Source organism: Phyllostomus hastatus, unplaced genomic scaffold (assembly GCF_019186645.2).
Source record: "Phyllostomus hastatus isolate PE091 unplaced genomic scaffold, TTU_PhHast_1.1 phas_contig_1, whole genome shotgun sequence".
Taxonomy (NCBI): domain Eukaryota; kingdom Metazoa; phylum Chordata; class Mammalia; order Chiroptera; family Phyllostomidae; genus Phyllostomus; species Phyllostomus hastatus.
In genome coordinates, this window is record NW_025333498.1 from 4,792,843 (window position 1) to 4,805,955 (window position 13,113).

A 13,113-nucleotide genomic window follows, 5' to 3' on the forward strand; every position below is an offset into this window, starting at 1 on the left:
TGTAGATCAAGGTGATCTGATGTCAGATACAGGAATATGTCATATATGAGGTGAGCTCTGTGATCCTTTGCAGGTTTAGGGTAGAAGTTGCCAGTCGTAAGTGTAATGAAACTAGACTGGAAGTGGATGTGCAGTGATAAAGGGTGACCAGTCAGAGACTAAAGAAAGGTACTGCAGTGCAATCACAAAATGAAAAGGCCTTTCAAAGTGAGAGGCAACAAGCATTTATTTGAGATTAAAAAAAGAGTAAGAATAGCTGATCAGAATCATTGATTCAGATAGAAGCCCAAATAATGTTCTGATTAGGAAATGAAGGTAATGGTTATTTATGAGAAAGGGAAGGGAAGCAATTACATCAGCAGAAGGAAGGCATTTCTATTGGTGCCCAAAACATAACACAGTGATGCTAATTCTTAACAATTAAAAAATTTTTCAAACCTGTAGTCATCAGTCTGGTGGTTGTAATATCTGTTCTCTTGTTACCTTTGCAAATACAGTTTTGCTTTAGGTCCAATCCAGAGTTATTTTGCTGTTTTAATGTTCCAAAAGTTTGAGGCATAAGAGGTGCAAGGCAGTTCTTCTGGCATGGGAGCTCCAGCTCCATATTTCTTTGACAAGAAGAAGAATAATTGGACAAAGGAGGATATGAATAATGGTCTCCTTTAAGACTGAAATATTAGTAACAGAACAGGAACTATGAAAAGAGGAATACAGAGGAAATTTCTCTTGGATTTCTAAGTGTATGGAGAATGTGGTTATACCCATTCATTTTTATGTGTTCACTGTTGAACTTTCTCCAACTGTGGATGGATGTCTTCTTTTTCTTAATAGAGAGGGATAGGTCTCCCTTTCTTCGATGGGATTCTCTCTAATTAGATTTCCTTCTGCCATATCAGGGGAGAGTTAGGATTGCTTTTAGTTGCAGGATTTCTCATAGTAAATTTTTGGGGTCATTTATTTTCACAGTGAACCTTTTTCATAGTAAGCATGATGTTATATTTTTCAAAATGCAATGAATTATCTTTAACAGATGTTCCTGTGGTGTTCAACTCCATCTCACCCTGCTCTCTCTTATTAGGTAGAGCCCTTTACTCTTCATTTTCTTCTACTCTTTCCCCCCTGACTTTTAGCCCGGGGATATCTAAATACAGAATTGGGAAGTGCTTCTATTTCCTTAATAGGAAATTGGCTTCATTGCCTGCTGCCACCCTCCAGCCCCTACCTTCGTTATAAGGCAGCGATTTTCAATCTTATTCATGTCATGTACACATAAACTGATTACTAAAAATCTATGGCACACCAAAAAACATATTATTTTGACTTAAAAATAGGTATAATTTTGACTTGTTCACATTGGGTGGCTATCGTCGTGTTGGTTCTTGTCATGTTTTATTTGACAATCTAAGCAAAAAGAGGTCAGTGCCCATGACTAAATAGTCAAGTATTACATGTTTTAAAAATTCTTGTGGCACACCAGTTGATAATTGCTCTTATAAGGTATTGAATTCTGGGAAATAGAACTTTGACTTTCTAGGGTAATGGGTAGTCTTGGCAACTTTATGACTTACAGATTCACTTTAAAGATCAGATCTATAGAAGTTTTTTTCCTTTCTCTTTGGCCATATCCAGTAGACAGGTTGGTCAGGATTCTGGTTCATTTTGTTTTTAACTGTGAAAGCACCCTAGGTTCTCGGTGAAGTGGCAGGACCCCTGCTCTCCCTTGTGCCATCCTCACCCTGCCTCCATTCCATCTGCACCATGTTGGGTTGGAGATAATGAAGGGGCAGGAAACTAGACAGATTTAAGGGAGATATTTAGGAGCAGACTTGGTGGGATTTGATGATACTGAATATGAGGGAGAAAGGGGAGAAGGAGGTGAGGATTATTTCCAGGTTTCTACATTGGACAATGAAATTCAGATTTTTAATCCCTTGCTTTTTAAAAACAGATATAATGAACATATAACATTGTATTAATTTTAAGTATAAAACATAATGATTTGATATATGTGTATGTGGTGAAATGATTACCACAGTAAGCTTAGTTCACATCCATCACCACACATAGTTAAGTTTTTTTTCCTTATAATGAAAATAAAGATTTACTCTCTTAAGAACTTTCAAATATCTTCCTGGTTCTTTTGTTTAAAGTAAAATGATACCTTCAAGAATGATAGACAGTTATATGTAAATATTTCTGCCTCAATTATTTGTTTCTGTTGAATATAATTTTTGTCCAAAAATAATGTGAATCATGAGCCCTGCCCAGAAAATATCCATTTAATATGAAAAAGAGACATTTATTGAAGAACATACAAGAAATATTATGCATAGGACAATGACACTCCAGTTCCCTTCAAAGTAGTTACCTTGGGACCTCACACAGTTCTCTCAGTGTCTCTTCCACTGTTAAAACATCTGCAAAGTCCTTTGTTGGAATCACCATCATCTGCCCATTGTATTTTCCTGAATCTCACTGAGGAACTGAAATCTCTTCCCTTTCAAAGGTGATTTTAGTTTTGGGAAGAGCCAGAATTCACAGGGTGCCAAATGTGGGCTGTGGGGAGGTTGTCACCTGGGTGATTTGATGTTTTGCCAAAAACTCTGCATAAGATACCGTGGGGGGGGCTCTGCCTGCAGGGCCTCCCCAGCCACCACGGATGAGAATAAATCTATCAAGACATGATCTGCTTGGGGAGGAAAGGTGGCCAATCTCTCAAAGGAGAAGGGCCAAGAGCCTTTTCCTCAATGGGCTTTTATTGGGTTTGTTTGCACAAGAATACAGGTAAAGCTCATTAATCATTGTCAGGCAGTAAGGATCAAACAATAGATAACAAAGAACTCTGAGGGCCTATTTTGAGTCAGGGTCTGATAGCTAAAGAGCAATAAAACTTTGAGGAACAAACTCCCTTCTTGCTTGGACCCTTATCATTTAATTGACAGCATTCTAAACAAAGCAGATTTCACAGGATTTTACATATTCTTTCTTAGGCCTGATTGCCCTAGGGAACCTGCCCTTTATAGCACAGGGTGGTACCCACCACCAGCATTGTTTCAGGCTTAAGGCATTGTCTCAGGCTTAAGTCAGGCAAAGGCAGTAAGGCAGCCAAGAGATTAGGAGACTTCTCGAAGACAGGATGAGGACTCAGGCTTTGTCAAAGCCAAGGGGCGAGGGTCCATCACCCCCTTTCTCCATAGCCCCCCAAGTCCTTCCCTGAGGGCCTCCACGTGATCATGCCTGTCTTAGATCCTTCCCCCCTTGGGAAATCTTACCTGTCATTGGCTCACTGACCAAGCACTGGGGGCCAGTAAAAAGAGCAGAAGCGTGCTCCTGCTAGGGAGATAAGCTTGGTCTCCTTAGTGGCTTCTGGTCCGAAGGTTGCTCACTCAGCCTTGGCCATGGGGGGGGGGGGTGGGGCGGGTTACAGCTTCTGAAACCAGGCAGGGCGGTCCCCAACAAGATACAATGCATGAGCAGGCACATTGTCATGATGAAGCTGCCAGTCACCAGTTGTCCAAAGCTGTGACCAACCATTTTTGTCATATTGCATCTCTCAAATGATGAAGAACATTGAAGTAGTACTCCTTACTAATTGTTTGGCTTGGAGGAACGTACTCATGGTGGACAACACCTTCCCAATCAAAACACACAGTTAACATGGTCTTGATCTTGCCGTGACTTTGCCGGGCCTTCTTCCTTCAGGCATGGAACCAGGCAACTTCCATTGAGATGATTGGGACAACTGGGCCTTTGTTTCCAGATCACAGCGGTAGACCCATGATTCATCTCCATTTATGACCTTGTGGAAATGTGATTCATTGGTAGCAGTTTAAATCAAGTCATGAACAACTGTAGCATGATGTCTCTTCTGCTCTGGTAGCAGAAGCCATGGAACAAATTTTTCCACAACACATTTCATGTCAAGATCCTGTGTCAAAATCTTGGACACAGTATTTTTGGAAGCTCCAGATTAGCTTCTAGTTCTCGCATTGTCAGTCGCTGATCTTCATTGATTGCAGCCTGTACATGTTCAACATTCTCAGATGTTCTGCTTGTTGCAGACCTTCCAGAGCATGGATCACTTTCAACAGATTCTTGACCATCTTTGAAGCTTTTGTGCCATACTTTTATTTGCACTGCCCTCATTGCATCATCCCTGAAAGCCTTTGGAATCATCTGAATACTTTCTGTGGAGGAATATTGAAGCCTAAGGCAAACTTTGATGCAGATTTGTTGCTCCACTTGCTCATTTAGAATGTGATGGCCATAGAGTACACATGCTCACTCAGCAGTGTCTATTGCCCCCACTGACTAGTACAGTGAAGTTGTCATTGTTTAAACATGTGTGTTCCAGTCCACTCTCCTTGGCTACCAGGTTATATCAATGTCACACAAACTGTTCTCATTATACTAACAATGGCTGGCCTTTTTCTGGACAGACCTTGGTATAGGCATTTAATGTGGGATAAAAATGTGTTTCCTGCTGATCTCGGTATATTAGTTTATGCAAATACATTACTATTTATATAATATATTAATGTTATTATGTGCAGTATTAGCTTATTAACATTAATGTGTGATGCATAGTAAAGTTACTTGTTTTTACTGTGGAGCCTGCTGACTAAATTAGCATTCCAGAGATACAGTATGAAACTTGTGATATTTAATTTTATAGCTTAGTAAAATAACACACCATTTATGACTGTAAATGATGGTGAGGAAAGTCTCTCACATACTGATGCTGATGCTGATGCAGTGCTCATTCTGAGCAGGAGCTTACAGATTCTCTCTGACTTGAATTTAAATCCATGACTCTGTGTGAGCATTCATCACATCTCCCCACTGAGTACCTTTCTGAGTTTGTTTTCTTAACTGTGGTTGTAGGCTCTATTCACTTTGGGACATTTGTTTTTAATTTTTAAAAACTTTTTATTGTAAAACAATTTCAAACTTTCAGAAAAGATGCAAGAATAGTGTAAAAAAACTCTCCTGTATATCTTTCATCCACGTTCCTTGTTCTCATTTTCCACGTTTGTTTTTTTTCTCTTCCTCTCTCCCACATCTATCTATGAATACTTTTTTCCTGAACCATTTGAGAGGAACTTGAAGACCTGATAACCCTTTATTTCCCTTTCTATTGAGCTTTGTATTGAGCTCATTCTTACAAAACTCTTAAAGCCTGACATTGTTTCAAATATTTTATGTTTTAACTAATTTAACTGTGTGACTGGGTAGTTAAGGGTGGGAACTGAATGTAACAGAAGTTCTCTGAATAGTGTGAAAAGAACATAGGAAATGTATGTTATAATGTGGCATAAATTTGGATACTTTGTTATTTGCATACCTCTTATTTTATTCAAATGTCTGTTTATTCAAGTATGTTCATTCAAATATGTTCTTTATTCAGAGATGATCATCAAGTTTGTCCTTTTCAGTGACATTCAACAAATCAGAGACAGAGAACTTTCAGCCATTCATTTTGTTTTTGAAACTTGTGTTTTAGTAACCATTTTTAAAGAGTTATATAGTTGGCCCCATTGTATATGAAAAAAATGATGTTGCTAATTGTATTTGATAAAATATATGAATAAATGTATTAATATTCTACTTAAAGCTACTGGAATTTTCCAGAATAGCTTGGTTGAAGATTGGTCCCACTAACACTCAGTAGTTCTGAGAAGTCAGTATTCTCTGGTGCTGCATCTGGTTTGAAGTGAGAGGGACCTGGGGAAGAGGCCATGAAGCATAACACAGAAATACTGAGTACAAACGTCTTAACTAAAGTAGATCTATTCCAGGTACCAGGGATATCCACAGATTTTTTTGCCTAGTAAGATTTTCTGAAATTGTGTGGTTTAGGGTTTCTCTTCAGTCTATCTCCTGAAAGAAATTCCTGTGGAATATAATTTACTTGGTTCATAGTATTGTGAGTGTGTGAGTTTGTTTTTATTTTTCATAGTATTTTAAAACATTTTTTTGTCTTATTTCCCTAGGGAGTTGGAGTCTCGATTCATGGGCACTTCCGAGTGGCTACTGAAAAGTCTCTTTTTGCAATGCCAGAAACTGCAATAGGTATAAAAAACCCCAAAATTTTTCATCATTACTTTTAAATCATCTTATTTTGATACATTTCAGATTATATTGTTGTTGAAGAAATTGATAGAATCTTGTGTGAGAATCAGGCTAGTGCAAATTATTTTCCATTTTGTATTCTACTCAGTGCTCCATGAATCATGAGTCTTTCTAATCTGACTGGTGGGAACAGGGACTATTCCCAGCTTTATGTGGGCTCCCACTACTCTTGTCTGTAATCCTTTTTTATGGTTCTTGCCCTAGCCTCATGTAGTTTCCTCATATGTAGGTATCGTTTGATACCAATCTGATCTAAAGTAAAGAAAGTTATGTTCATATCCTTCGTTTGAATCATTGCTATCTTTTTTTGTTATTTAATTACAGGACTATTCCCTGATGTTGGTGGAGGTTATTTTTTGCCAAGACTTCAAGGAAAACTTGGTTACTTACTTGCATTAACAGGATTCAGGCTGAAAGGAAGAGATGTGTATGCAGCAGGGATTGCTACACACTTTGTAGATTCTGAAAAGGTAATTTCTTGGATGGTTGCATTTGGTATTGTTGGAATAACTCCTATTACATGGGGGGCAGTATGAGTGGTTGAGATCATAGGCCTTTGGTAGATATGAGTCTGAATCCTGGATCTGCTGCTTAAAACTCTGTGAGCTTAGGGAAGGTTCTTAAGCTCTTCAGTCTTCATTTTCTTTTATTTTTAAAAAATATTTTACTTATTTTTATAGACAGAAGGGAAGGGAGGGAGAAAGAGAGGGAAAGAAACATCAATGTGTGGTTGCCTCTCGTGTACCTGCTACTGGGAGCCTGGCCCACAACCCAGGCGTGTGCCCTGACTAGGAATTGAACCAGCGACCTTTTGGTTCACAGGCTGGTGCTCAATCCACTGAGCTACACCAGCCAGGGCTTCATTTTTTTCATACACAAAATGGAGATGATTTTATCTAGATTCAGAGCTGTTTTGTCTGGTGCCGTCAGTGAATGTTTTTTTAATGAATTACATTCTGTAAAAAATACATACTTTAAGGAAGTCTAATAAATAAAATCTAGAGTTATATAAAAGACAGGCTTTTATTTTCAGCCAGGGCTAGGTTTTTGTTTCATAAAAACATTTTTGAAAGTTTCTTTTGGTTTTTAGTTTCCCTGGTGCATTTGTAAAATATGGTCTTAAAAACTTTCCTAAAGGATATCTGTTGCAGGGGACGGTGTTACTTTGTCTTTTTAAAAAAAACAGTGTTCCAATTTTCTTAGCACAGTGGTGAAGAATATGTAGCCAGCCAACCTGGATTTAAACCCTAGATTGCATTTAACCTCTTCAGCCTGCGTTTTCCCATTTCCAAAATGGGGGCACCAGTTTTATCACAGTAGTTGAAACTACTTCTGTTAAATGTAACAGAAAACCCAATTCAAGGTGACTTTGTCTCAGAATTCCCAGAAAGATGTTTGGGATTTATTCTGCTTCAGCTGACTTAGCTCATTCTGATTGGACTGGTTTATATTACCCTTGAACCACCTGGTGGGTGGAGTACACTGACTAGCTTGTCCTAGCTAATGTGCTCCATCCCTGTAACTGTGGGGTGGACTCAGCTTTTCAGGAAGCATATAGATCTCCAAATGAGTATCTGCTCCTGAGGGAGGGGTGTTTTGGGTTAGCAGAAGGAATGCTGTAAGAATGAACGAAGTAGACAAAGCTGAAGATTGTCCCCTATGCACTGCTATGAGTGCCTTCCATCACATTTGCCTGGAGTTTCAGATCTTGCTCCATGTTTGGCATCCTCAGTCACACTGAGTGGGTGACTATCTCATCCTTCTCTTGAACTGTAACAGGAAACAAACATGGATACTCCATTATCTACTCCGGGGAGACACTCTTGATTATAGTGGAATTTAGTTAAGGATGGCAGAGAACACTGATTGGCAGCCTGTTCCTTCTTTGTTAGCTTGCCCAGTCGTAATATCTGCAGTGAGTAGATTGCCATTCATAGGGTCTATGGAGGATAACAGAAATGAATAATACACTATACACACTGGGGATGGGGCTGGACAGAGGTGGGTACAAAATGCAAACAACCGTCTGTCGCATAGGACAGAGTAAAATATGACAAGTGTAAAGACAATACAAAGCAAGTACTCAGCGGTTATTGAAAGGAAGAAGGGCTTACTTGAAGGACTGGATATTTTCTCAAAGAGTTGCAGTTCAGCTGGGTTTTAAGATGTGTATGGTCAGGAAAAGGCATTCTGGATAGAGGAAACATTTAATGAGCAAGCACATGGGGCAGGAAGGCATTAGCTATGTTTTGGAACAGTAAAAAGCCCCACTTGGCTGAGCATAGGATAGGTATATGAGGGGTATAAATGGAGATTTAAGTGTGGCTATGATATAGAGCTGTGTGATTCTAGTAGTCATTAGTCACACATGGTAATTTTAGGTAAAGTCATTATAATTCAGATCTTTGGTTGCATTACCACACTTCAAGTGCTCGATAACCAGAGAGAAACAAAGGCAAATGTCTTTACTTGTCCTCTTTCATTTCCCCACCTTTATTCATTCCTTGCAAGGCAACATCTGCTGTGTGGGGCTGTGTGTGCACATCTTCAGCGAACATGTCCTTCTTGGACTCAGCTGAAGAGAGCGAGCATCATAATTTTAAGACAGGGATTTTAAAAAATAATATAAAAAATAAAAAGAATATAAGGTTTCTAAATAATTGTTTTTGTGTTACTATGGTGTTTCAAATCTGTCCCCACCTTTTTTTTTTTTTTTACCTTTAGTTGGGCATGTTAGAAGAAGATTTGTTAGCCCTGAAATCTCCTTCAAAAGAAAATATTGCAGATGTCTTAGAAACATACCATACAAAGGTAATATGATATTCTAAACTCAGATTTTAATTCATGGGGAAGGGTAAGTGATTGAAAAATAGCAATTAATGAACATTATGGTTTGTGGATGTAAATAAATGTACTGGGATTTATTTACTTCCAAGCTTGATGGAAGGATTGTTACAATAGCCATCCAAGAATATACTGCTGGGCAACTACACAGCTTGTCTTCTCACTGCTTGTGAATTTCAGTGCATAGCCTTGTGATTGGCCCTTGCAGGGTTTTTTTGCAACACACTATGGCATTTCTGTAATGGAGGTTCAATGCTGACATTGTCTGGGGAGATGCTAAAGTGACACTCTGGTATATAAATAAATATAATACAGTATATTGCAGTGTTTACTTTTAATTCCTTAGTTATGTTATCTACTTTTAAGCGCCAAGAATCTATTAAAATGCTACATGACTTCTAGTTAAACATGATGGATGGAATATATGCTGTCTCCTAAAACCCCACTTAAATAGTAATAAGAAATAAAATGGTCATGAATCCACAAAGACAAATAGAATAGAAGAGGAAACAATGGCAGGCATGAGTTGCCAATATTTTGGATCCCTGAAAGAAGGATGAGGGCAGCGACTTTAGAGGGAGAACACTAAAATCGTATCCTTTAGTGGGGGAAGCCATAAGAGGGAAGCCAGCTGTTGCTGTAGACCCTTTGTAAGGTACCACCTCACTCTGAAGACAGGGCTGTGGAATAGGGCAGAAAAATAGGAAGATCTCTGCACATTTTTCTAAGCAGCAGCTGTCCTCTTATAGCCTGGCAGGAGAGTAGAGACCCCTTAAAGAGACGGAATCAGACAGGTGCAGCTGGGGCAGGGGCAGGTGAAGTGATCTACTGAAGCGAAACATACCAAATGGGAAGACTTCTAGCCTCTCTCCCTGGTGGCTTCCAGAACCATTACATACCATCTGCCTTAGTCAGTTTGGACAGCTATAACAAAAATACCAGAGACTAGGTGGCTTAAACATCAGAATCTTATTTCTCACAGTTCTGAAGGCTGGAAAATCCAAGATCAATATGCCAACCAGGTAGGTTCCTGGTGAGGATCCTCTTCCTGGTTAGGGAGTGGAAGCCACCTTGCTGTATCCCCACACAGCAGAGCGCGAACAGCAGCAGCCTTCGTGAGGGCTCTAGCGTCCTGACCCGATGACCTCCCGTAGTCCCTGCTTCCAGATACCATCACACTGGCGATAGGGTTTCAACGTGAATTTTGGGGGGGGGGGATCACAAACATCCAGTCCATAGCATCATCCTACTCTCAAGCAGTACATTAGAAGAAAAAGAAGAAACCTGTAGATCCTGACATTTGAGGATCTTCTAGTGCAATATCCAGGTCCTTGCCTGAACATCTTCAATGCATCAGACAATTGACAATCCTATAACTGCAGTCGACACACACAAAGCTTCCTAACTTTAGTACTTTACATAGAAAAACAAGGATTGCCAGTTGTAAAAAACCAGAGATTGACCAAAGTGAACAAAAAAGGGACTTGAAGGAAGCAGAAGATGCAGGAAGAAGAAGGAAACTTCTTATCATTGTTATCATCAGATAAGCGGAAAATATTTCATATATGATTAAGAACATGTTATGCAAAGAAGTAGTCAAAGAACAAAAATTTAAAATAGGATGGCAAGTGGGGGGAATAATCTTCAACAGATTAGATTGAAATTGATGGTTGAGGGAAACTCTGAGGACAAAAAGAATAATAAAATGGAAATTGGAGAGAAAGGAAAATTAGAGGTATTATTCCAGGAGGTCTAATACATACTTATTAGGAATTCATAAGAAGAAGGTAGAGGGGTGGAAATATTTAGAGAAATAGTACCAAAAATTTACCCAGAAATGAAGCACATGAGTACCGATCCACAGGTGCCAGGACCAGTGTGGAGTCGGGGTACCTGAGTGGGGTCGGCGGGAGATGAAGAAAGACAACACAGATAGTTTAGGGAAGAGCAGGGACTGGGTGGGACGTTGTCCTCTGATGGAGAGACAATGAGTCCTGAACATGGTCTCCGTGTTTATTTTATAGGGGTGGGTTAGATACAGCTCACGGATGTTTTGCAAACTTAGGGAGATGCCGCAGGCACAGATCATTCTGTTCTCAGGCTATCTAACTGATACATGTGTCTTCTGCAATAGTTATAGTCGCATTCAGCTGAGGCTTGCAGTTATCTATGTCCTGTTCAGCCCCCTCGGGCTCCAGCTGCATGATGCCAGCCTTCTCCGTCCCCCACAGACAGGGCTCTGAATGCTCAGTTTAGTTCCTATGAGCGCAGCAGGTGAGGGTTTCTTCCGAGTTTTGTCAGGCACTTGACAGCCTGTCCTGTTGGCAAGTTGGGTAAACCTGGGGTGGATTGCAGTGTGTGGGGGCTGAACAGCCTTACCAAAGGGTTCTGTTAAATCTGTAGCTATTAGTCTGTAAGAAAAGTCGTGCCAGCCTTGTCTTATTCAGTGTTTTCTTCCATGATTTGCATGAGAGTGTTGACAGTGTTTTGGATCAAATTGACTTAAAACTAAAAATATAAATTAAATTAGGTAAAAGACTATGGATTAAAAACAACCCTTTGAGTTTAGAGTGATCTAATAGCAACAAATATGAAATTTAATAGATTTATAAGGAAAACACACCCTGTGTTTTTCTTTACTAGCACTGTACTCCCACATTCACTTCTGACACCAGAAGAGTGAGTTTCCCACCCATTGGGCAATTCTCTGTGACACCATCTGGGCGTCCTTTAATTCATTTCATGCTAACACCATCTACCTGGAGTTAGCACCAGATCACCCAGCTTAGGGACCCAGTCCCCCAAGACTGACCCCACTTCAGATGGCAGTCCCATGTCCCAGGATGGCTCCCCAAAATAGGGAAACACTTCACATTTATTAGTTTATTATAAATGATATAGAAAGGGACATGAATTAACACCCAGATGAAGTGCGAGGTCTAGAAGGGTCTCAAGTGCAGGGGCTCTGTCCCCCCCATGCAGTTGAGGTGCACTCTCTCCCTGAATGTGATTGTGCTCACCAACCCTGGAAGCTCTCCAAACTCATCCTGTTTGAGTTTTTATGGAGGCTTCATTACATAGGCATGATTGATAAAATCATTGGATATTGGTTCAGTCTTCAGTTCCTTTCCGAGTTGGAGGTGACAGGAGGGAAGCGGAGAGGTGGGGGTGATGATGGTGGGGGATGGGACTGAAACTTCCAACTCTCTAATACAAGTTTGGTTCCCCTGGCAACAGCCCCCTTCCTGTGGGACTTTCCAAAAGTCACCTCATTAACATAAACAGCGGTTCGGTTGGAAGGGACTTGTTAAGAATAACAAGATACCCATTTCACATTTATTTCAGGAACTGAAGATGAAAGACCAAATATTAAAACAAAAGATGCTCTGCTTACGATATTCCAAGGGTTTGGGGAGCTGTGAGCTATGAACGAAAGATGAAGTAGATGTTTATTTTAAATCACAGTATCACAATAGAGATAAGTGAAAATTTTGGATTTTAGTCCAAAATACCAAATTCTTAAGCACTGGATAGGAAAAATGTAGCTTACAATGGCACAGGTTAAAAAAAGTTGTGATGTTTAGTGTAAATCAGCAGCCTAATAGGACTGCCCCCAAACTAACCCAGAATTAGTTCTATTAGTAAAAGCATTGTATCCAAAACAAACAAGGATATGTGCAGTCCTGTTGTACTTTCTTATGATTCAGCCACACCTGCAGCAAAGGTACGTGTTCCACACTTTAACAGTGACCTTGATAAACTGGAATAAGAAGGACCTGGATTGTGAGCGGGCACAAAACTGCACTATGTGAGAAGATTAAGGTAGAAGGATTAACCAGAACTAGAAATATGAGAGGCCTTATTTTTGGTTCAGAATTTTAAAGAAGTTCTAATTATAGTTTTCAAGCACTTTTGAGTTTCTTCCTGAGGTCCTGGTTTCCCCTGAAGGTCAGTGCTGCCAGGGGTATCAGGGATGTGGTTGGAGTTTTCATATCACATGCGAGTTTGGGCAGGGTGACTTCTCAGGCCTTTTACAGTTCTTAAATTTATTGACACACTTTATTGATAATATAGTGCATATAATGATATGAAAATAAAAATACAAGAACATTTTTGGCCTTTGACACTTTCAAGTGC

General features: G+C 39.7%; 1 protein-coding gene across 2 annotated transcripts in view; it reads left to right on the forward strand.

Annotated features, from left to right (window-relative positions):
• The window catches only part of HIBCH (3-hydroxyisobutyryl-CoA hydrolase), a 67,421-nt gene that overhangs the window by 32,034 nt on the left and 22,274 nt on the right, over positions 1-13,113 (forward strand). For both annotated transcript variants that reach the window (XM_045836867.1, XM_045836787.1), the window contains exons 7-9: positions 5,994-6,072; positions 6,457-6,602; positions 8,857-8,943. In XM_045836867.1, coding sequence (XP_045692823.1) covers positions 5,994-6,072; positions 6,457-6,602; positions 8,857-8,943 — 312 coding nt within the window. The remainder of the gene's footprint in view (positions 1-5,993; positions 6,073-6,456; positions 6,603-8,856; positions 8,944-13,113) is intronic.